The sequence below is a fragment of the Panthera leo genome, chromosome D4 (assembly GCF_018350215.1).
Source record: "Panthera leo isolate Ple1 chromosome D4, P.leo_Ple1_pat1.1, whole genome shotgun sequence".
Classification (NCBI taxonomy): Eukaryota; Metazoa; Chordata; class Mammalia; order Carnivora; family Felidae; genus Panthera; species Panthera leo.
Window position 1 is genome coordinate 26,716,714 of NC_056691.1, and position 22,859 is coordinate 26,739,572.

Below are 22,859 nucleotides of genomic sequence, written 5' to 3' on the forward strand. Positions count from 1 at the left end.
TGGCTCTGTTGATCTTTGAGGCTCTGGTCAGATTGTTCAGTTATGGCAGATACTTAGAAGTAGTGAGTTGTCTGCTCCTGTCAGTGTGCCAGAGAAAAGTCTTTGCTTTTTTCCCATGTTCTTAAGTGCAAAGGCCACTGACCTCAGGGATGGAAACAAAAATAATCTTCCCATCTGTTCAGCCCCTGAATTGGCTGAATTGGCTCCTCTAGAGCCAGGCAGGTAGCAGACCCTCCCAGACTGCTCAGGAAGGCTTTAGTCACTTTAGTAACTGAGACAAGGAGCACCAGAAAGGAAATCACTTGATGAGGATAGAGGATGAGCTGCCAGAAATGTATAAGTGAGGATTTGGGCCAGTGGTTGGAAATGTGGATACATCTTTAAAAAATTAGGATTCTATATAGCATTTTCTTTGTAATTATTATTATGGGTATAATCTAGGAGGGTGTTAGTTGTAGAAAAATAAATAACATTGTAGTAGGGCCATGAAAAAGTAGAACTTTGGAATTTTTCTTCTCTCCTTGTTAATTTGATCTTGTTGGATCCAACTCAGTCCAAGTATAGAACTGGAAGAATTGGAAATGTGCATTTGTTGTGCGAGTAACACAATAATAGTGAAATATTTCTTAATCTAATGCTAACAGTGTTTAATTTAGTAAGGTATTTGGTTCCATTTTCTCTTTTTTCCACAATTTTGGTCTGTTGGTATCCCTGCTGCTTTTTGTAGGCCAAATAGTTTGATTTTAATGAGCATTATCTTACAGGTGCTGCCTATATAATAATCACCAGGCTAAGGACTGTATTGACTCCTTTGTTACTCACTGTGTTCGGGTAAGAACTGCAGTTTGGATCGTTGTGATAGATACTTTACAAATTGTGGGGAGTGGGGCGCCTGGGTGGCTCAGTCGCTTAAGTGTCTGGTTGTTGGTTTTGACTCAGGTCGTGATCTCATGGTTTATGAGATCAAGCCCTATCTCAAGATGCCTGCTTGAGATTCCCTCTCTCCCTCTTTCTGCCCCTTTCCCGCTCACACACAGGCACTCTCAAATAAAATTTTAAAAAATAAAATAAAAATAAAAATTGTGGGGTGTAATTCCTTCAGTCACATTAATTTGTGTTACTTTTTTCATCCAACAGTTCTTAGTCATTTTCCCTGAAAAAATGAAAAATTTCTGTCTGTTCTTGCACTTGAGTAGATAGCTTTCTAATGTGGAGTCTTCCTGGCAGGTCGTTAAATACTGAGGCACCTTTGATGTCCTCTCACTGTAACCCCCAGGGACCACACAAGCAGAATTAAGTTATGACCCCCATCTGGGAAAACAGAAGCTGTTAAAATTTTTTGTAAATGTGCACAAAAACTATTTTTGACCATATGAACAAGGAATGTTTGTACCAGCCCCAGATACTTATCTTTGTGCTACCTTAATGAACAGGATTATAGTAAAATTAAAATTACTACTTGAGATGGGAGCACAAATTTTTTTCAAATATAGGGTAATGAGGAAAAAATATAAATCTTGTAGTGGATTAAATTAATCATAAATCATTCTAATTTAATTATATAAACATTTCTTTTGGAGAACTGAAACAGTGTGGGAGGCCTAATTCCAGTTACTAAAATATAGCAAGGCACCTTGGGAGGGTGAAAGGAGAACTAAAAGGCCAGATCTCGTCTGTATCATTAACATTTTATCATTGTCAGGAAGATCACTTCACTTTTCTATAAATTCCCCTGTCTTTAAGAAGTGAGGTATTAATACTGCCCCTGTACCTCATACATAGGCTAGTTATTGATCAAGTGAGATAATATCTATCAAACTGTACAAATTTAAAACAATTCTATTTGAAGGATTTTCTGATTCTCATTTCTTAAATCAGAGCATCTTACCATTCGTGCATATTGTCTGATTAGTGAAGTGTTAACAATATTTTAGGATATAGATTAGGAATTGAAGAACCTTAGGGTTTATAGAGAACAGTTGACCCTTGAACAACACGGGTTTCAACTTTGCAGGTGCACTCAATGTGTAGATTTTCTTCAATACGGTACTATAAATATAAATGTACTTTCTTAAGATTTTCTTTATAACAATTCCTTTTCTTTAGCTTACTTCATTGTGAGAATACAGCATATAATGCATATAACATACAAAATAGGAGTTAACTGACTGTTGATGTTATCAGTAAGGCTTCCAGTCAGCAGTTGGCTATTAGTAGTAGTTAAGTTTTGGGGGAGTCAAAAGTTATATGTGGATTTTCAACTCTGCAAGATATAAGTGCCCCAACCCATGTGTTGTTCAGAGGTCAGCTGTATCAGCCATTACTTAAGCCTTACAATTATTCTGGTATATTTAAAGTAGCACAGAAATGTTACTCTTGAACATTGGCTTATGGCTTGAGATCCTCAGAAGAGGAAACTATTCTCTTGGAATTGTGGGAACATATCTAAAGATTGAAGTAACATATTTTTGCCATATGAAAACAGGTTTCATTAATAGCCACTTTCTTCTGGCTCTTGATAAAATCTTGTGTTAAGTTTCCTTAAAAAGAAATACCTATGTAAGAAATACGCATAGTCCTGATTCTTACCTCCACAGTAATTTTTTCCCCTTAAACTAGATTTTGAAAACTTAGAATGTTAGTTTTATTTAGTGTCAAGAAATTTCACATTGGCAGTTAACAAATCGTATGTATTTGCAGCCATTCTGTAGTCTTATTCAGATCCATGGACATAATCGGGCTCGACAGAGAGATAAGCTTGGTCATATTCTTGAGGAATTTGCTACCTTGCAGGATGAGGTAAGAGCCAACAAGTTGCCCTCCCTTCTAAAATTAAGCAGTTCATTTACCTTGATCAGATTTTTAAAAACAGTTCTTTGGAACAACGTTTTAACTATTTAAGTTTTTAGCATGATTAATTTACTTTTAACTTAAAATGTAACATTTCCATATATCAAAGAAAGAGTTTACAAAAAGAGAACAATAATCCAAACTGAGAAACCTCTTAAATTATTTCTTTGATAATCAGGATAAATTATAAAATATGTGTAGAACTATAGTTTTATAGCAAGTTCACATTCTAACAAAAATCTTAAGACAAACCATAAGAGACTCTTAAATACAGAGAACAAAATAAGGGTTGCTGGAGGGGAGGTGGGTAGGGGGTTGGGTTAAATGGGTGATGGGCATTAAGGAGGACACTTGTTGGGATGAGCACTGGGTGTTATATGTAAGTGATGAATCACTAAATTATATTACTAAAATTAAAAAAAAATAATAAATTGATTTATTATGTAGCTGTGGAAAAGAAAACCTTAATATTCCTATCAGCAGCAATATTAATTGATAACATAATTAAAAGCCTAAAGTCAATATTTCGTATTTTTGTTTTATAAAATGTCTTTCTAGTTTTAAGGAGCATTTAGGTAAACGTTATCCATTGTGAAATGGGAAGTTTAAATGTGAATGGAACCAAAAAATGTTTTGAAAGTATAAATTCTTTAGTGACAAGTTTTATATTTTCTAAATGCTATTTTTAGCTGTTTGTGTTTTTTTTTTCATTCTTTCATTACCTTGAAACGAAAGTCCGTGTTATGACATTTTATTCTGATAGGCAGAGAAGGTTGATGCAGCCCTTCACACTATGCTGTTGAAACAGGAACCCCAAAGGCAACATTTGGCCTGTTTAGGTACCTGGGTCCTTTATCATAACCTGCGAATTATGATCCAGTATCTTCTGAGCGGCTTTGAATTGGAACTCTACAGCATGCACGAGTACTACTACATATATTGGTAAGAGAACAATTTGAATTAAAATCGGTAGTGGGGAGCAAGTAGAGAAGATCTGAGAGAGCATCTGTAGAACAGAATATAATTTCAGGGTACTTTCTCATTTAATGTGGGACAATTGAAAAACATCTGTTAGAAATTAGAGCCAGATCATCTTGAACATCTTCAAGTGCTGTAACACCATACAAATGTTTTTTCCAGCCATTGAATGTTTGTTTCCAAATTAATAAAAGTGATTCCAAAGTAAATGGATTAATTGAAGAGCTTTTTTCTGTTTCTAGGGAGAAAAATCACACACATTTAGCTCTGACTTCAGTGACAATAGGTGCTAGCTGTGGAATGTACTTAACTGAATTAAAGTTCAAAATTTGAACCAGATCTTTCCTCTGAGAAGAAATGAAGATTATCATTGGGAGCCATAACTGTTGCACACTGCCACCCTGGGGGTTTCTCTCAGCAGTTTTGAAGGAGTTCATAAGAGCTGTCCTCCTCAGCCAATAGTTCTTTGCTTTCACTTGAAGATGAAATAGAGAAACCTAGTCAGAGGATGCTTGGAAATACTTCAGGCACTGGAAAGCTGCCGTAGAAAGAAAATAAATTGAGAGCTAATGGATCTTTTTTTCAGTCTGGCCATGTATGGTGGTAAATAACCAGTGTTGCTTATCACAAACAGCTAAGTTTAGTATATCTTAATAAGGTTCATCTTTTTAACTCCTATTCGAATTATTTAACAGTAATTAAGACACTGTGTGTGTATTCCTTGGAGTCATCACTATGAAGGAAGGAAAGTAATTTTCCAAGCTGACATGGTTTTGTTATCATGGCTGCCAGGGCTCCTAACTTGGTTATGAAACTTGAATTTGAACATTGAACTAAAGTAATACGAGAATAATATTATTTGCTATACCCCCTGACATTTATGTAGGTAACAACTAACTCTTACCAACAGGTGTTAATATAGCTACTTGGCATATGTTTTGTTACTAACTCACAGTAGACAAAGTATCCAAACCAGACATTTTGTGGGGGAACATGCTCAAGTTCCTTCTCTGAGGTTTGAGTCAGCTTTTGGGAAGCTTTTGTGCTCTTGATTTCTCAGAATAAAATTTATATACATATGCTTTTTGGCACAAGGAATTGGGCTCTTAATTAGCAAATAAATGATAATCAGATAAACACTCTATTAGAAACGTATCTGCATATTTGAGCAGATTCATTTCTTGTTAACGAAAAAAATTTTAGGTATGCCTATAAATACCCTTGTGGTCTACATTCATGTTAGTTTTAACTACTTTTAGTTTCAAAATTATACATTGGGCTCCAGCATTTTCACAGGATAAACGTGTTACATTGTTCATGAATATCATCCCTAAAGCATGTGGGCCCTTTAAAAATCAGCAGTGGAAAACATTGATTCTTAAACTCTAGAGTGCATCATAGTCACTTCTCAGTCCATCGAGCTCCTGGTTTAGCAGGTCTGGGATAGGCCTCCATCATTTGCATTTCTCACTAGTTCTGGCGATACTGCTGCTGGTCCGGTGATCACAATTTGAGAACCACTGGTCTAGAGTATCGGTACTTTGACTCTCTCTCCATAGATATGATTGTGTATTAATTTTGATAATGCACTTAAAAGCTCACTGAGATGTCTGATATTTGACAAGAAAAGCATGACATGTGCCAAATTATCTCCTTTACTCATATGCCCCTCGGGTTCGATATTTGGAAGGTAGAAGGCAGCATTCGTTCTCTATAGAAATCCTCTCATTAAGATACCCTCAGGTTTTGTAGTGTATTGGGGGGGGGGGGGGATTCATTTGTATCCCGTGTATTTGCAGGGGGGGTGGAATTCATTTGTATCCTGTAAAAGGATACTCTAAATGCCTTTCTTAAATTCACTGTCAGCAATTATTTTCATATGAAATTATATGCTTTTTTTTTTTTTAACCAAACGAAAATATGTTTGCCAGTTTGCCATTGCTACCAGGAAGCATAGCATTCAGTTTAACTTACAGTACCTAAATCATTCCAGGTGTTTGGGTTTTTTTTGGTTTTTTTGCCAGTTCATGCTGTTTTGATTTATCGAATGTGTGGGTTTTGTTTGGCTACAACAAAAAGGAATGTTGTTTATCCTAAGGTGTGTCTTCTGACTAGTTTTCGTTTTGCTTTAAAATATTTTTTTTTTTTTGTAAATGATTTAGTATTGTAACCTGCCTTACAACTTTTGGGGGAATTTTGGAAATATGAATTAAATGCTCATCCTTGATCATAATAAAATTTCTTCTAAATCTTTGATTTTAGCTTAATGTAGTAGTGGTCCTTAATGTTTATTATGATTATGTTATAATCATAAATATTCATATCCTAGATTTGAACTGCTTTTCTGGCATAGGAGAATGTAATGTTGGTTAAACTTCTGAAAAGTTAGTATTGGGTGTACTGTTACCTGTTTCACATTTCATTTATTGATTAAGCTCAAGTAAATTATAAGCCTGAATGTTCTTAATTTTTTAGAATGCTTTGGTATATAATGCCTACAATTCAAAATTTTTTCAGTATTAATTGCTTTCTTTCACAATTAATGGGAAAATAAAATATTTACTTAATAGGTTGAAGGTGTGAAGAGTGTTCTGATATAGTTAGTAAAAAGGAAAAAACAGCTTAATGGGCATTCATTTGATTTACATACATCATTATCAAGAAGTTCGTAAAATGTGTATCACTGTAGGAAATTAAACATTTTTAAGCATTGTCCAGCAACATATAAGTCTACAAGAAAGGAAAAGTTAACCATCTGTAATGCTAATTTCTTGTAAAATCTGTCAGTTATCTAATTGGATAATCCAGGGTTTGTTTGTTTTTTAAGATTTTTAAAGCAGTATTAAAAATATCTCTTCATTAAGAGATACATGTGGTAAAGCTGTCTCATGTAGACATCTTCCATTAACTCACATTTGGTACCCTTTAAGGTATCTCTCTGAGTTCCTTTATGCATGGTTGATGTCCACGTTAAGTCGTGCTGATGGCTCCCAAATGGCAGAGGAAAGGATAATGGAAGAGCAGCAGAAAGGCCGGAGCAGTAAAAAAACAAAGAAAAAGAAGAAAGGTACTGTGGGCTCTTTTTAAATTCAAGAAGTAACTAACATTGGAGTGCACTTTAATTTCTACACATAAATAGATGGAGAGCTACCTGTGCCTTGTTATGGTTGAATTAGTCATTAACACCTCAATTCTCACCCATCTTCCCTTGAGCCAAGTATAAGATAGACACTGAGTCCCACTGTTAGTGACATAAGCCTCCTTGGAGCCTTCCCTTGCTTTTCTTTTACTTCTTTGCTATTCCATGTGTTGGAGGGCCTTAGGACAAGATGAAATAGACACGTGGAGTGTGCAGGCAAGATAAATTAAGGCACAAGGCAGCAGGAGATCCTTGATCTTTTGACAGAAGGCTGACAGCTCAGGAGGGAAGTGGGTCCCGAGCTGTGCTGGTCCAGTGGCACAGAAAGATGACCATAGAGCGCGGTGGGCAACTGAAGAAGAAGAGATGTTTCCGGGGCACTGCCCTCGGGATCACTAGGGAAGGGTGCAGATACTGCTCCAAATGTTAATAAAATATTACTTTGTGTTTCATGAGGGTTTCAACAGCTTGGGTGGGTTATTAAATGACTATAGCCATGGGTTTCCTATTTCAGAAGTTAAGTCTCTGTAATGGTGAATTCAAAAGAAACCCAAATTACTTCATACCAGAATTTTATGGTATTACTTATTTTAGGGAATATGACTTTAACCTTCCAGTTATATTTTATTATTTGTAGATTTTGTTCATAAAACTAAATTTAACCTGTAGGAACAAACTGAATTTTTAATTTTAGTAAACAAGGTGGAAGATTTTTTTTAAATTAGATTTTCTCCTGCAATAATGCGAGAGGAGGGGGAAAAGACTGGGTGATTTTCTTTTTAATTACAGTTCGCCCATTGAGCCGAGAGATCACAATGAGCCAGGCATATCAGAATATGTGCGCTGGAATGTTTAAAGTAAGTTGTCGCAAATGAAGTTCTTTTTGCTTTTCAACACATAGTTTAATTAAAACGGGCTTTCTTCTGTGATTCTTTCCAGATTCTGATTTCACCTTTGTGTTTATTAACCATCTGCTTGAAAATTACCTTTTGCCCAAGTCTAGTTTTCATTAATTTGTTTATCAAGTGTTTATCAAGTGTTTGATTATCAATTCATTTGATTAACGGATGTTAATTTAACACCCTTGCTGTGTGTCACATATCTTCTACTGAGTACATTTAAGGATACCGAGTCTAATCAGAGGTGATCCTTGTCTCAAGTGTCTAGGTAATGACGGGTCAGGTGACATGTGTGACACAAGTAATAAGAGAAGGAAGAGTTTATTTCTGGTTCATGATCAGAAGAGGTTTCTTGGAAGAGAAGTTTGTATTTCTTTAGGAGCATATTAGGAAGAGGGTGAGCTCCACAGCTTAAGCAAAGCACTTTTAGGAGGTAGTACATACTAACTCGTAAGTTGTGCTTGGCAATTGGAGAGATTATTTGCTGCATTTTATATTCAAATACATAAAACAGAGCACGGACTTGTGTTTGAAAAATAGGACCTGCGCTTTTCGTATTATATCCTACTTTTTTTCTTTAGAAGCTTTTATTTGAAGGTTTCAAAGCTACTGTGAAAGCGGAAGTCCTAGAAAAATAATGTGCATGTGGTACAGTTTCACTTGGAAAGGTAGTAATATATTAAACATTGGAACTTGACAATTTTTTATATAATGATGGCATATTACATAATGAATACTGAAGCCAGTTTTTCTCTTCCTATTTCTGATTTCTGAGCCTTAAAGTTGTTTTAGCCCTGTGTAAATAGCTGTTTCTTGTTTTCTATTCTGTATTAATAAGGATGTTCACTTTGTCATGTTGATATAATCTTTTTTCTCATTTTCTTTTCCCTTTAGACCATGGTAGCATTTGACATGGATGGCAAGGTTCGAAAACCCAAGTTTGAGCTTGATAGTGAACAAGTTCGATATGAGCACAGATTTGCTCCGTTCAACAGTGTGATGACACCACCGCCGGTGCACTATCTGCAGTTCAAGGTGATTTGGCTCATGAAGCAACTGTAAAGCATTCCGTCTTAGACCTTAGGTCTTGTACTTAGCCATTGTGTTAAAATGGTCCAATCCAGCCATTATTGGGCCAGTGACAAGGTGATAAAAGAGCAGTTTTAATTAGTGTGAAAATTACTTGGCTTTTTTTGGATGCACTCATCAAATTGAGAGTTACTTTAAGTATGAGGATCATATGAGGATCATATGGAGATTGAGAATTGAATATTACACAGGAAAAATAGGGACATATACCAAGTATTTGCATTAGTGTCTCTATATAAATCATGAGTCAGTAAAGAATTCTTTAATTAAAAAAGGTATTTTAGAGTTTTTCGTATTAAACATGTTTTGAATAATATAGCATTTCCCCCTTTTTAGGAAATGTCTGACCTCAATAAATACAGCCCTCCTCCTCAGTCTCCAGAACTGTATGTTGCAGCTAGTAAGCACTTTCAGCAGGCAAAAATGATACTGGAAAATATCCCAAACCCAGACCATGAGGTAAGACTGCAGTCATAGTAATTCTAGAGGAAAAGCTTGGCAGGAAATATGTATCTTACTACTGGATGACAGTTTATAAAAATGAACCTTAACAGTATTAATAGTGAAGCCTGTCGTGTTTTTGGCAAGGATTTTAAATGGCTTTGCTTACCCTAGCCTTTTAAGACTTAAAATTTATGTGATGAAAGTAAATGCTCTTTTGTGCAAATTTAGAAATCAGTGCAAGGAGAAATTAAGACATAGAACCGTAAAATGAGTAGGAAGAACACAAATAAGATCCAGAATGATCCACAGTTCAGAAATGTTAACATATAAAATATTTATTTTAATGTGTAGTTTACTATATTGAAATATAATTATATAAATCTTAAAAATATTAAGAATGAGGGGCGCCTGGGTGGCTCAATCGGTGGCCATCTGACTTTGGTTTAGGTGATCTCACAGTTTGTAAGTTTGAGCCCCATGTCGGGCTCTCTGCTGTTAGCACGGAGCCCGCTTCGTATCCTCTGTACCCACCTCTCTCTCTGCCCCTCCCCCACTCATGCTCTCTCACTCTCACAATAAATACACTTAAAAAAATTTTTTTTTTTAAATATGAAAAATGATCTAGTCATTTATCACAGGAAGTAAAAACCTTATTCCACTTGACCATTTAAAATGCTAGTTCGAACGCTTTGAGATATCATCGTACAGACCTTAGAACTTGTAGAATACTAAAGTTGTGCAGTCTTGTTATTTTCACAGTTTGCTGTGTACCTAATCACATTGAAATGCATGTATTCCGTAAATGAGAATGCATTGCCTGTAATAGACTGTTTTGGGGAGTGTATCTTGGTACAAGTTCCATGAAAGAGAAGTTAATAGCAGTTCTCTATTTAAAAACAGAGATGCTTAGGCCAAGCAGTTCTGCTTCTTGGGGTTTATTTTTTCTGCATGAGCACGTGTGGGAAATGAGTGCTTAATACACAAGAGTATTCATTGCAGCAGGATTCTGATGGCAAAGGAAATTTCACTGTCCCTCAGTCGGGACTGTTAAATGAATTACGATACATCATATATTGCAATAAAAGGACAACAGAAGATCTTTATGTACTGTAATGGGATGTTCTTCAAGATACAAGAAGTTTAAAAAAAGCAAAGTAATAAACTGTGTATAGTATGCTGCCACCAAGTCTGTGTGTATGTGTGCAAGGATTATGGGAATATAATATATCTCCAGAAAGATGCATAGGAGTTGATAACAGTGTTTGCTTCTTGGGAGGGGAACTGAGTGCCTTGGGAAACAAGGATAGGAGAGAGAGGACTTTTTGTCGTGTATAACCATGCAGTAAAAGAAAATACAAGGGGAGAGGAAGGTACCTATAATAGATAGCATAGATTTTTTTCAGTGGACTTCATTCATTTACTCAGCAAATACTTGTCTACTATGTCCTCAGCCCTGTGGTAAAAAACTAGGGGGGGGCCCTGGGTGGCTCAGCTGGTTAAGCGTCCAACTCTTGGTTTCAACTCAGGTCATGATCTCATGGTTCTTGGGTTCAAGCCCCACATCAGGCTCTGTGCTGACAGTGCAGAGCCTGCTTGGGATTCTCTCTCCCCCCTCTCTCTGCCCTCCCCTGCACGTGCTGTCTCTCTCTCTCAAATAAACTTAAAAAAATTTTTTTTTAATAGTGAAAAAAAAATAGACAAATCCCAGCCCTCCTGAGGGCAGTGGAGGCTAGTGTGTGGCAGACACCAAATAAATAATAGAGTGTACTAGAAGATACTAAGTACTATGAAGAAAAATCAAGCTAGGAATGGGGATAGCAAATAGAAGTAGGGAGGTGGGAGGGGGATTAGGCATTTTTTAATTAAGATGGCCTGTGAGCAAATCTCAAAGGGAGGTGAGAAAGCAAGTCACAGGGCTGCAGGAATGGAGCCCTGTGGGCAGTGGGATCTGCATGTGTACAGGTCCCTAGGCCACTGCTGGAACGGGGTGAACAAGGGGGGGCGCTGCTGGAGAGTTTTGAGCAGAGCAGTGACCAGAGCGGATTTTTGTTCTGAAAGATCACTCTGGCCCTGGTGCTGAAAATAGACTGCGGTAGGGGCAGAGGTGGAAGCAGAGGAGCCAGTTGGCAGGCCACAGCAATAATCTGGTGAGAGGTGGTGGGGACGGTGGAGGTCCTCAGAAGTGACTGCATTCTCTGAGTATGCCAAGGTCAAGATGGATCGGATGTGGGTGAGGAAAAGAAGAGTTAAGGAGGACATCAGGGTTTGGGCCTGAGCCCCTGCATGGATGGAGCCGGTGGGGAGGGCTGCGGGTAGAGCAGAACAGGTGGGAGCCAGGGCTGGGAAGTCAGGAGCTCAGGTTGGGAGGTGCCCGTTAAATGGCCAGACGGAGCTGTCATCTGGACAGGTGGATGTGTGACGAGGCTGAGGAGAAGCCATTCCAGACCTGCAATGAGGGGTGTTTCTGGAGAGAGGTCAGCAAGGAACAGTGGGAACATTTTTCCTCAAACTGCACACTACTCCCTTTGAAGAGGAATACAGCATTCCTGTCCTCTGCTGTTCATGTCTAGGTGAAGGCTCTTGAGCGAGTAGTAGTCAGGAGTGACTGTAAACACAGGACACTGCTTCCCTGCCAGGTGTGGTTCCCAGCTCACGATACGTATCAGCTCATTTAGTAACCCTCCCAGCATGTCTGCAGGATGAGTCACATTATTGCCCCCATGTTTATAGATGAAGAAACTGAGGAACAAAGAGGCTAGAGAACTCAAAGGTTTCATAACTAGTACCTGGCAGAGGTGGGATTTATAGCAGACAAACTGCACAGTCTGGGCCACACCAAGTGCCCTGCTGCCACTTCTGCAGCCTGACATTCTTCAGGTTCAATGAGAGGGAGACCTAGGGGCCCTTCTAGGCTGTCCGGGCTGACCAAACTAGAGCCCTGTGGAAAAGTATGTCTGTCCATGTTGCTCAATTGCCTTTGTTTAATAAAACAAAAATAATAAAAATTTAAAAAAATCTAAAATGTTAAAGACATAAATGAATTTTATGTTTTGATAGCTTAATGTTGCTCATTGTTTAGGTCAATAGAATTTTAAAGGTTGCCAAACCCAACTTTGTGGTCATGAAGTTATTGGCAGGAGGACACAAAAAGGAATCTAAGGTAAGTACATTGTGGAAAATAAATGGGTGTTAAATTATTGTAAAACCTTTTTTAAGTAAGATGCATAAATATTATTACAAAAAGAATTAAAACATTCAAAAAAGAGGTTCATCGGCAGAAAATAACTTGAGTGTACCATTTTGCTTTGAAACGGAGAGATTTTATGGACTTGGTTTCTAAAATCTGCCCTTCCATTCCCCTCCCTCCCTGTGTAAATTACCAAATGACTTGGAGTAAAACAAAATGTGTGAAAACAAATTTATGGAAAAAAGGTACAGACTTTGTTGAATGGCTTAAGAGATGGTAAATTCTTTAAACTTCTCTTGCTGGTGGTGTTACACCATCAGTGCCGTATCAACATGTGGTGTGCTGCTGACCATTTGCCCATTACATGTACCTGTTTATTCCCTGAGCTTCTTCCTGTCTGGCTTATCTTCTGCCTTGCTTTACTAGATACATCTCATTGCTTGGTACTCTGTTGACCCAGGAACTAAAAAACGCGCTATGACTCTTTCCTGTAATTTAAGTCCATTTTCCTTTGTTAAGTGTTCTTTCATAAACCCAGAGTTAAGCTAGTTTTCCTTCCAGTTTAGTTTCTAACTTGTCATTAAACCAGTTTTGTATCTCTTGTGCTGTCTTACCTCTAAAATCTGGAGAAACTCTAAAAAACTGTACTGTCTGAATATTTGTAAATACATTAGTTTACTTTCCGCCTTTCTTTACAGGTTCCTCCTGAATTTGATTTCTCTGCACACAAATATTTTCCTGTTGTGAAACTTGTTTGAGAGACTGAAAGGGTCATAAAGGGGTAGAATCTACTTTCAGATTCTAAGAGGATCCATCCGTCAGTCTTACCACGTAACGTGAAGTGAAATGGATTTCTTAGATAACAACCTATTATAAGAAATACTTTTAATTTGACAGCCTTATACGACGTGAATGAAAACTGCTGTTTTAAAGTGGTTTGTTATGTTCCATGGATGAAACTGGTCTTACTGAATGCATCGATGAACGTTCTATGGTTTTATTACAGATTTAATCATAAATCATTTTTTATGAATGAGTGGAAATAGTGTTTGTAAAGGTTAATAAATTTCTTGACAAAAAAAATGCACCACTGGAAATTAGAAACAACAGCACTTTGTTGATGCATGTTAAGAATTGAAGGTGTTTACACTTAAAGTCATTCAAACAGATTATTCAGAAGTTTCAAAACAAGGGATTTAGCAAACACTTGTATGGGGTTTTGGCAAAATACATTTAAAGGGAATGGCGGGTGGGGGGGGGCTCTAGACTATATAGGGAGACCAAATTACATGGGGATTGTGATTTTGTGTGTCATGATGTCTTAAATTATATACCTGTAAGAATATAGAGGTTTTTAAAAACATCCTTTAACTGTCCTTTTGGCACTTTTAAAACATTATGCGTAATGTTGGCTAGTGACATTTTCAAAAGGTAGGAATGTATAGATTATGTGTAGGGTTAGGTTTAAATGTGGCATACTCCTTTTTGGTTACTACTAAATACTCAGTTTAACCTGTGAAATATTTTCAAGTGGGGATCTTTCCAGGATCTGCTGGCTTGGAAAACAGACTTCAGTCCACCTGTACCTGCAGACCCATCGCTAGAGACCCCACCCTTCCTTCGCTGCACATCCATCTTCCTTTCTCATGCTATCAGGGATTTTTATTCTACTTTAGATGGTGTAATTTGTCTCAACTAGTGAGGGCCTTGGTTTACAAAGCTCATTGTATGAAATTTATACATAATTTAAAGATGTCAAGTCCTTTAACTTTCCCAGAGATGTGTTTCACAGGCACACCAACGATGAAGCATTTTACTTTAGCTTTTTAAATGCATGTGAGAATACCAACTTTGAGTAAGCCTTCAATATATACATTATCAGAATTTTATAAGCCATTTTCTAAGGGACAGTAGCTTAGTACACTTTGTACTGCTCTCTGAGAACTAACACATACCATTATTTACACAAGCCATTTCCCCAACTCAGACACTAATGAACATTTTCAAAGCCTAAGCTGACAATATGAAAAAATATATAACCCAGTTAATGGAATCTTCTTGTGTTTTTTCTAAAATTCACTTCAGAGATCAGCATTAGAAGTTGAGTGTCCTATAAACTATCGATTATTTGTAATTAATAATCTCTTAGTGGGAGTAGACTGATCCCTTGGACTTTAAAGAACCTTGAATTCGTACCTCAGGTTCCACTGTGAATGGATAACCAGATACTACCAAACAATCCTGCTAGTTATTGGTCTAGTTATAGAATGACCGCACACAGACTTAACAGGGATTGGTTTATTTCTCAAATTCCATCACATGAAAGTACATTATGTGCAGTGCTTACACTTCAGGAAATCTGATTGCGTCTCGCGTAGGGAATCTGCAGTCCCATCTGCAGAAAAGAGATGAATCCTCACACTCCTGTCTACACGCCATTTTGAGCATAGAGGAAGGTGTGAATTTAAAAGTTCGCACCTATTAAAAATGGGAATAGCTGATTTCATTTTGGCTGAAACCAAAAAACCGAAGTGTAGGGGATTTGAGATCTACTTGCTTATTACACAGGTTTTTGTTTAAAATAAAAACCACAACACATCTATGAATCGTTGCCTTGCAATAGGTGCCTGCGTGATCTCAAGGTAAGCCAGGGGTAATAAAGCACGACTGTCTGGAGAAACAGCTCACAGGACACCCCTCCTGAATGAATGGCCTTTGGAGCCTCAGCACATGAAGATGGAATCAGTGTGGTTATTTTTTTTTATTTATATTCACATCCCAGCTCAGTCCACAAAAGGTTTAATAAGGCAAATCACCACCCTTAATTCAGTTTGCAAGCTGATTCTTCAGGGACCCAGTACGGCATGAAGGGAAAACAAAGCAATTGGACTAACAGTCCTTTATTTCTCAGAACTATGCACACTGATTAAACGTGAAATGAAGAGACTTTATTAATTATTGAAAAAGCAAAACTATCAGCCCTAAGGCTAAGACACAAAGGGAAGTTGGACAAGGACTTAGATAAAACCTTACAAAGCTGTGTTTAACACCCTTCTTTGCCTTTTCCAGGTGGAAGAGTTTAATCTTAGTGATTAACAAAATATCCTACATGAGTAACATTCACATTGGAGATCTTAACCTGAATGCAAACCAGGTCCTGCCTTCAGGGCCTGCCAGGGGTATGGGGAGTCCAGACCAGCTGAGGGGCCGGTGTCCAGCTTGCCAGCTGTCTGGCCTGCAGGGCTCTAACTTCTCTGGGCCCCCATTTCCTCTCTAATAAGCATCACCACCCACTTGCCCTTTAGAGGGCCTGAGAGTCACACAAGTGTGACTTCCAGTCATTCGTAAGTGGCAAGAGCCTATTTACCAGAAATACTGAGAAGCAGCTCAATGTGAATTAGGATTAGTCCTTTTCAAATTAACATTGATTTTTAAATCACTTTTTAAAACAGTCATCTACTACGAGCCAAACATATAGACTGCCAAAAACAACTTGTGTTTCTCCAGCCTTTCTAAACTTTCCATCTGTGTAACAACTGTATATACCCTTAAGCGTCAGCTTCCTGTCCTCCTGTAGTGAACGGGCAGTCTGTCCACAGCAAACACGCCACCATGTGCCTTGCTGCCCTCCGTGCTCTGCCACAGCCCCAGGATCAGCTCTGCTGCTGCCCCTGTAGTGGCAAAAGTCAATCCATTTGTGGCTCTTGGTGATACGGACTTCTTAGAAACAATTTTGCTTTGCCCACACATAGCAAAGTAAGAACAAATGTTCAAATTATAAGTCACTTAGAAGCATTTTTGTACATTAATGACAAAGGTTATACAAGTGGTCTTTTAAAAATTTCTCACAAAATGTCTCTGTCTACAGACTTGTTCAAAACTGTTGGTAGTGATGTTTGCATTAACACTTTTGCGCTCTAGGCCACAGAATGAACCAGAAGTGAGCGCATGACAGCATAAACCAGTAATCATTCATTGCTGATCGGGGAGAACAGAAATACCAGGCTGGTACCTGCTGCTCAGCACAGCATGTGATGGGGACACCAGAAGGACCAGAGAAGAATGCCCAGGTGTGGTGGGTCTTCTTGGTGTCAGAAGACAGACTCTTCCTACAGGCTCTGATTGTTTTCAGCAAAGTTACATTCCAGAAGAAGTGCCACTGTCACCATACTTGCAGGAGACCTTGGGTTCTATTTTTGGTGTTGATCTCTTACCTATCAGCTGACAAATTGACACCATGGTACACACTTCAAAAATACCCCCAAAAACCACCTAACAGACCATCACTTTCCTACATAAAATACATATTAAAACTCCACAACAATCATCTTTAGATGTGTATTTTACTTAGTACATTTCACAGTATTCAACCCCTCATAAATATTTTGTAGTGATCTCTGTTCAATCCTGACATCAAGTACAGGATTCCAATCGATTCAGAGTGTGTGATTCCTCTTTTCACGCTGATCAAGTAAATTTATGTCTCCTTTCTGATTTTCAGCATTAAGAACTAAAAAAGAAAAAAAAAAAACACATAATATTCTGATATCAAAACATTTAGGAAAACCAGCCAGGCAGGCTGCATTTGACCCAAGTGTCCAGAAATTGCCTCATCAAGAGGACAGCATCTCCCACGGCAATATCATGGGGCACTGCATTCCCAATCAAGGACAGCAGAGCAAAGAGGCTACAGGTCTGGCCACAAAGGTGCCATGAAATAAAGCCATCAAATAAAAACTCCCTATTTAAAATAGTGAAATAATGCCCCATTGCCCTCTAAAATGGACAACACAAAACGTACTAACATTTTTTGATAACATCACAACCCTTGTGTGTTGCTCGCATCCCTGTTTGTGAAACTCTGAGCCCGACGCAGGCACTGCACTGCGGTGCATCTACCGCCGCCCCCCACCCCCGTCAGCTCTACTGCAAAGTCTTCCCTTTACGGAGACGAAGCCCAAAGCCTCCCTCTAGCTCCACGGTCCTTGCTCTATCCCCTGACACACAAAGGACAGGAAAAGACCTCACAAAATCTAAAACCACCATGCTGACTTACAACTACTACATATTAAATGGTGATTTGCTTAAATGAATTAAATGGCTGCCTTAAATTAATAACTGTCTTTTAAAGTTCTCTATTCAGAGTGCCTGTGTGGCTCAGTTAAGCATCTGACTTCAGCTCAGGTCAGCATCTGACTTCAGCTCAGGTCATGATCTCACAGTTCCTGAGTTCAAGCCCCACGTCGGGCTCTATGCTGACAGCTCGGAGCCTGGAGCCTGTTTCAGATTCTGTGTCTGTGTGTGTCTCTCTCTGCCCCTCCCCCGTTCTCTCTCTCTCTCAAAAATAAAACATTTAAAAAATTTTTTAAAAATCAAAAAGTTCTCTATTAAAGCTGGAAGGAATGCCTTTCTCTAACCTCCCTGGAGTCAGCAGGGTCTGAAAACTATTTTAATGATACGATGGTGATAATTCTTCAACTTAAAAGAGCTGACAGAGCATTTTTCTCTGCCTCTGTCCTCGCTTTGTTGGAGCACCTGAGTGTAGGGGATGAAAGAGCCCAAAGCTTCACTGCAAAGCCAGACATTTAGGACACTACTGACTTAAAAGGATGGTGAAAGAGGTGTAAGGCAGTAACCACACCAGAAAAGGTGTGCAATCCTCCAAGGACTGAGGTGCAACCAATGATAAGGAACAGAAAAACTGGCTTTGTATTTGCTTAAAATTCTGAATTGCTAATATGTTCATGTTCTGCATTAAATTGCCTACACAGTCGGAAAATAACTTAAAAATCAAGTTAGGATTCCCATTTCTAGAACCCTCAACTCTACCAACTATAGCCACTGGCATGCTGGATGAAATATGAAAAGATATTTTAAAGAAGCACTGTTGAATCAAACCCAAATTGGGGGACTTTCTACCAAATAACTCGCTACAACACTTCAAAAACTATCAACGTCGTAAATGATGAAGACAAATGGTTTGGGGTTAAAGGAGCCAAGGAGGTATGACAATAAATGCAGTGTTTAATCATGGATTTAGATCTTGGATCAGAAAAGTGGTATTAGTTGGACACTTCACTACATCAGAATAATAGCATTGTGTCAGTATTAATGCCTTCATCATAAGATGTTAACATTTGGGAAACCTGGGTGAAGGGTATATATTATTTTATTTTTAAATTAAAAAGTTAAATTTTAAGATACTAAAATGCATCGTCTATAATAAAAAGGAATAAATAAAAGGGAATCTGGGGCACCTGGGTGGCTCAGTCAGTTAAGCATTCAACTCGATTTCAGCTCAGGTTGTTGTGATCTCATGGTCATGAGATGGAGCTCCGCCTAGGACTCCATGCTGAGTGTGGAGCCTACTTGGGATTCTCCCTCTCTGTGCCCCTCTCTCACTCTCTCTCAACATAAATAAACGTTAAAAAAAGAAGAAGGAATCTACGAGGCCAAAAATGAAGTAAAAGAACTCCTAAAGGTAATAAGCATCAAAGCTACACCTGCCCTGAGGACTTCTGAAGCCTGAAGACTCCGGGCTTCTCCCTTCATAGCATCAAAAGATGCAGAGGAACAAAACATAAAGATGAGGACTGCACTCAAGGCAGCAAGTCCAGAAGCAGACCCGTATATAAAACTGAAACTCCAAATGCTCATGTCCTTGGTTTAAAGGTAATGGAAAAGTGGTGCAGTGAAAATGGGCAACAAGAAAACCTAAGTGGTTAGAATGTGGGACTTTTAATCGAGACAACCATGCAAGTGTATAATTTGAACTCAATTTTCCTATGTGAAACAAAAAAATCCAAAGAGAATTTACTGAAGTGGTAGTGAGTCTGTAACCCTCCTTGAGACTAATAGAGGTGAATGATCTCTAGTGCAATACTACTCTAACTCAGTCCCCTGAGACTTCCTACAGATAAAGTTCCCAGGAAACTAGCTCACAGTTAAAAAGCACAAAACACAAGGAAGCAAGCTCTCATGAGGACAATCTGCAGAAACAAAAGAAATACCCACAAGGTTTTCAGACACTGCAATTGGAAAACATGGTATAGAAAACTTGGAGATTATATTTATATATGTTTTTTAATGTTTGTTTATTTTTGAGAGAGATAGCATGAGTGGGGGAGGGGCAGAAGAGGAGACACAGAAATCTGAAGCAGGCTCTAAGCTGTCAGCACAGAGCCCGACACAGGGCTTGAACTCATGAACTGCAAGATCATGACCTGAGCTGAAGCTGAATGCTTAACTGACTGAGCCACCCAGATGCCCCAAAACTCAGATATATTTAAAGAAATAAAAGATGTTTGAAAATAGGAGCAAGGAATAAGAATACTTAGAAATGAAAGCAAAGCATGAGTTAAAGAACAGAGAAGGCATAGCTGAAGGAAAAATTGGTGAACTAGAAGCTATGTCTGAGGAAATCATTCTGAATGCAGGGTAGAGAGGCAGAAATGGGTAATATGAGGGGCGCCTGGGTGGCTCAGTCAGTTAAGTGTCTGACTTCAGCTGAGGTCATGATCTCACAGTTCATGAGTTTGAACCTGCATCAGGCTCTGTGCTGACAGCTCAGAGCCTGAAGCCTGCTTCACATTCTGTGTCTCCTTCTCTCTCTGTCCCTCCCCTACTCACACTCTCTTACTCTCTCAAAAATAAACAAACATTAAATAAATTTAAAGAAAAAGAAATGGGTAATATGAAAAAGGGGGTAAGAGACAGGAAAAGAATGGTAAGGTCTTTTTTTTTTTTTAATATGATAGATTTTTTTAAGTTTATTTATTTTGAGAGAGGGCAGGGGAGGGGCAGAGGGACAGAAAGAAAATCCCAAGCAGGCTCCACACTATCAGCACCAAGCCTGACACAGGGTTCAATCTCGTGATCTTTGAGATCATGACCTGAGCCAAAATCCAAGAGCTGGACACTTAACTAACTGAGCCACCCAGTTGCCCCAGGATCTAACATTTCTGATCTGAGTTAAAGAAGGAAAATGGGAAGAAGCATTATTCAAAGAGATCTTGACTGAGATTTTCCAGAAGGACTAGCTGTTACACTTAGAACATTGTGGTACAGTGTGAGTAAGCAGAGAAACCAATGGAACAAAAAGACCAAAAAGTAGATCTGAGTACAAATGGAAATCTATTTGGTAAAGGTAGTGCCTCAAATCACTAGCCTTGAGATGGTGTTGGGCCAAATGAACGGCTCTTCGGACAAAGAAAATTGGACCCAAACTTGTGCCACATACTTGAATACATTTGATGTTAATCAAATGAATCGGAGATCTAAATGTAAAATATAAAACCAGATGATCCTGGAAAGACAGTGACAACAGTGGCACAGTTTTTGAATCTCTGGGTCCCCACATGAAGCCACTACATTAAAAAACTCAAAAACCACAGACATTCACAGCAAGAGTAGATGACAAGGAATCCTGCAGACCCCAAAACACAGGCAGAGACAAACAGCAGCAGATGGTGTCTAGAAAAAAAATGGGAGCAATGGAGCACCTGATGGACCTGAGAAGAGGAGAAAAGAACCCCAAACAGGCAACACATTTACACCAGAAAGTACTGGGCCAATGTACAAACTGCCGCTTGAAGCAAGAGGGTTTCTGCCACCCCCACAGCAGGTGACCACAAAGTGGCCATGGCAAAGACGAGGGGGCTGGGGGAGGCTGAGCCCCACGAACTTCTGAAACTCATCTGCTGGGGCTCCTTCCCACATAGAGCCCCACGAGCAAAAAAAAAAAAAAAAAGAAAACTCAGCTGAGTGTGAAAGAGAGCAGAGGCTGAGTAGGGACAAGGGACCTGAAAAGCAGATAAAAGTGGGGAAGGTCCCACTAGTCAAAGAAGATGGGACAACTTGAACTTCAAAAAGAATAAATACAACTGAATGAAACCCATCATAATAGGTTTAAATCCATTAAGTTTGTATATTTAAAATCATCGCCTTCAAAGGATAACAGGAAAAATAATTCGTTATTGTGAAAATTGATAAATAAAAAGAAGCATTTATCCTACGTTCTATGACTAAAACCACTGACTTGCCTATTTATAAAAATATCCTAATCAACCAATGAAATAGAAATGGTTCAATTAGAACACCACCACCAAAGAATTAAGGAAGGCACTGAACATCAACTGATCCTTCCATCACAAAAACAAAGACATTACCTGCCTCCTGATGAAAGAACATACCACCACCTACCATGTTACCACAGGCTTGAACTCAAACAGAGTCTTATCAAGCCTCTGGATATCAGCTGCCAATTTACAGGAAACAGAGCAGAAATAAGAACATACTAAGCTGTACTATGAATATATAACCAGCACTGTATAGACTGTGGAAAACTCCAGGGCAAACGGAGGAAAGGAATGGAAGGGGAAGCTGTAGACTGAGAGAGACTTAAAGATGTATCAATTCTAAGAAAATGGGAAAAACTAAATTACGGTGTTCAGGGAGACCCACTTGAGCAATAAACCCATAAAGCAATGCAAGAAAACGCTTACTAGATGTGGGGAATAAGTTTAAGAATTCTCTGAGTTTGCACCAATGGGTTAACAAGGCTTAGGGCGGAAAGCCGCCACAGGACGAAAGTGCTCATCGTAGAACAAAGCACAGAGCAGAAAGCCACTTCCACAGAAAGAAAGTGTCTGTTCGAAAACAGGTAGAGGCGGAAAGCCACGGCAGCAGGGCGAAAGTGCCCAGGGTTAGTCATTAAGTAAAAGCATAGGGCGCAAAAGCCACAGGGTGAAAATGCCCAGAGCTAATTAGTGAGAAAAATGCCTTGTTGACCCTGAGGTAGCATGCTCTGTCTTAGTCCCTAGAAAAGCTAAGATAAACAGACATAGCACCTAGTGCCTGCCATAAACAGCCATCTGCTCAGCACTGGGATTTTGTTTTGTATTGACCCAAACCCCTAACACCACATATCTCACACCCGAGTTAATGATCACTATTTCATTGTCTCTTTCTGCACGTACATCATGTTTGTAAGCCTTCTGATCCTAACAAAAACAGAGCAAGGACCCTTTCTCAGGGTTCTTGTTTCCTCCCGGACATTAGCCTCTCTTGTATTCAATTCTGCATCCACTCTCTTGTGGGACAAGAGAGAACTCCAGACTCAAAGTCTGCGACGACTAGAAAGATCAGGATAGGGGATAAGTCTAGAGGATGGGGAGAAGGGGGAGGGGAGGACATAAAAGATTTTAAAAGTCATATGGCAGAAAGACACTATATAAAACCAAAAATCAAACTGGGAGTATTTGCAACTGACATC

General features: G+C 38.7%; 2 protein-coding genes across 5 annotated transcripts in view; one reads left to right on the plus strand and one right to left on the minus strand.

Annotated features, from left to right (window-relative positions):
* NAA35 (N-alpha-acetyltransferase 35, NatC auxiliary subunit) overlaps positions 1 to 13,622 on the plus strand; it is a 91,700-nt gene extending 78,078 nt beyond the window's left edge. For both annotated transcript variants that reach the window (XM_042913101.1, XM_042913100.1), the window contains exons 15-23: positions 765 to 831; positions 2,701 to 2,799; positions 3,614 to 3,792; positions 6,759 to 6,895; positions 7,757 to 7,824; positions 8,761 to 8,901; positions 9,292 to 9,414; positions 12,479 to 12,559; positions 13,285 to 13,622. In XM_042913101.1, the coding sequence (XP_042769035.1) occupies positions 765 to 831; positions 2,701 to 2,799; positions 3,614 to 3,792; positions 6,759 to 6,895; positions 7,757 to 7,824; positions 8,761 to 8,901; positions 9,292 to 9,414; positions 12,479 to 12,559; positions 13,285 to 13,344 (955 nt within the window). In that variant the 3' untranslated portion in view covers positions 13,345 to 13,622. The remainder of the gene's footprint in view (positions 1 to 764; positions 832 to 2,700; positions 2,800 to 3,613; positions 3,793 to 6,758; positions 6,896 to 7,756; positions 7,825 to 8,760; positions 8,902 to 9,291; positions 9,415 to 12,478; positions 12,560 to 13,284) is intronic.
* Positions 13,623 to 14,869: 1,247 nt separating this feature from the next.
* GOLM1 (golgi membrane protein 1) overlaps positions 14,870 to 22,859 on the minus strand; it is a 57,365-nt gene continuing 49,375 nt past the window's right edge. For all 3 annotated transcript variants that reach the window (XM_042913104.1, XM_042913102.1, XM_042913103.1), the window contains exon 10: positions 14,870 to 17,096. In XM_042913104.1, the coding sequence (XP_042769038.1) occupies positions 17,023 to 17,096 (74 nt within the window). In that variant the 3' untranslated portion in view covers positions 14,870 to 17,022. The remainder of the gene's footprint in view (positions 17,097 to 22,859) is intronic.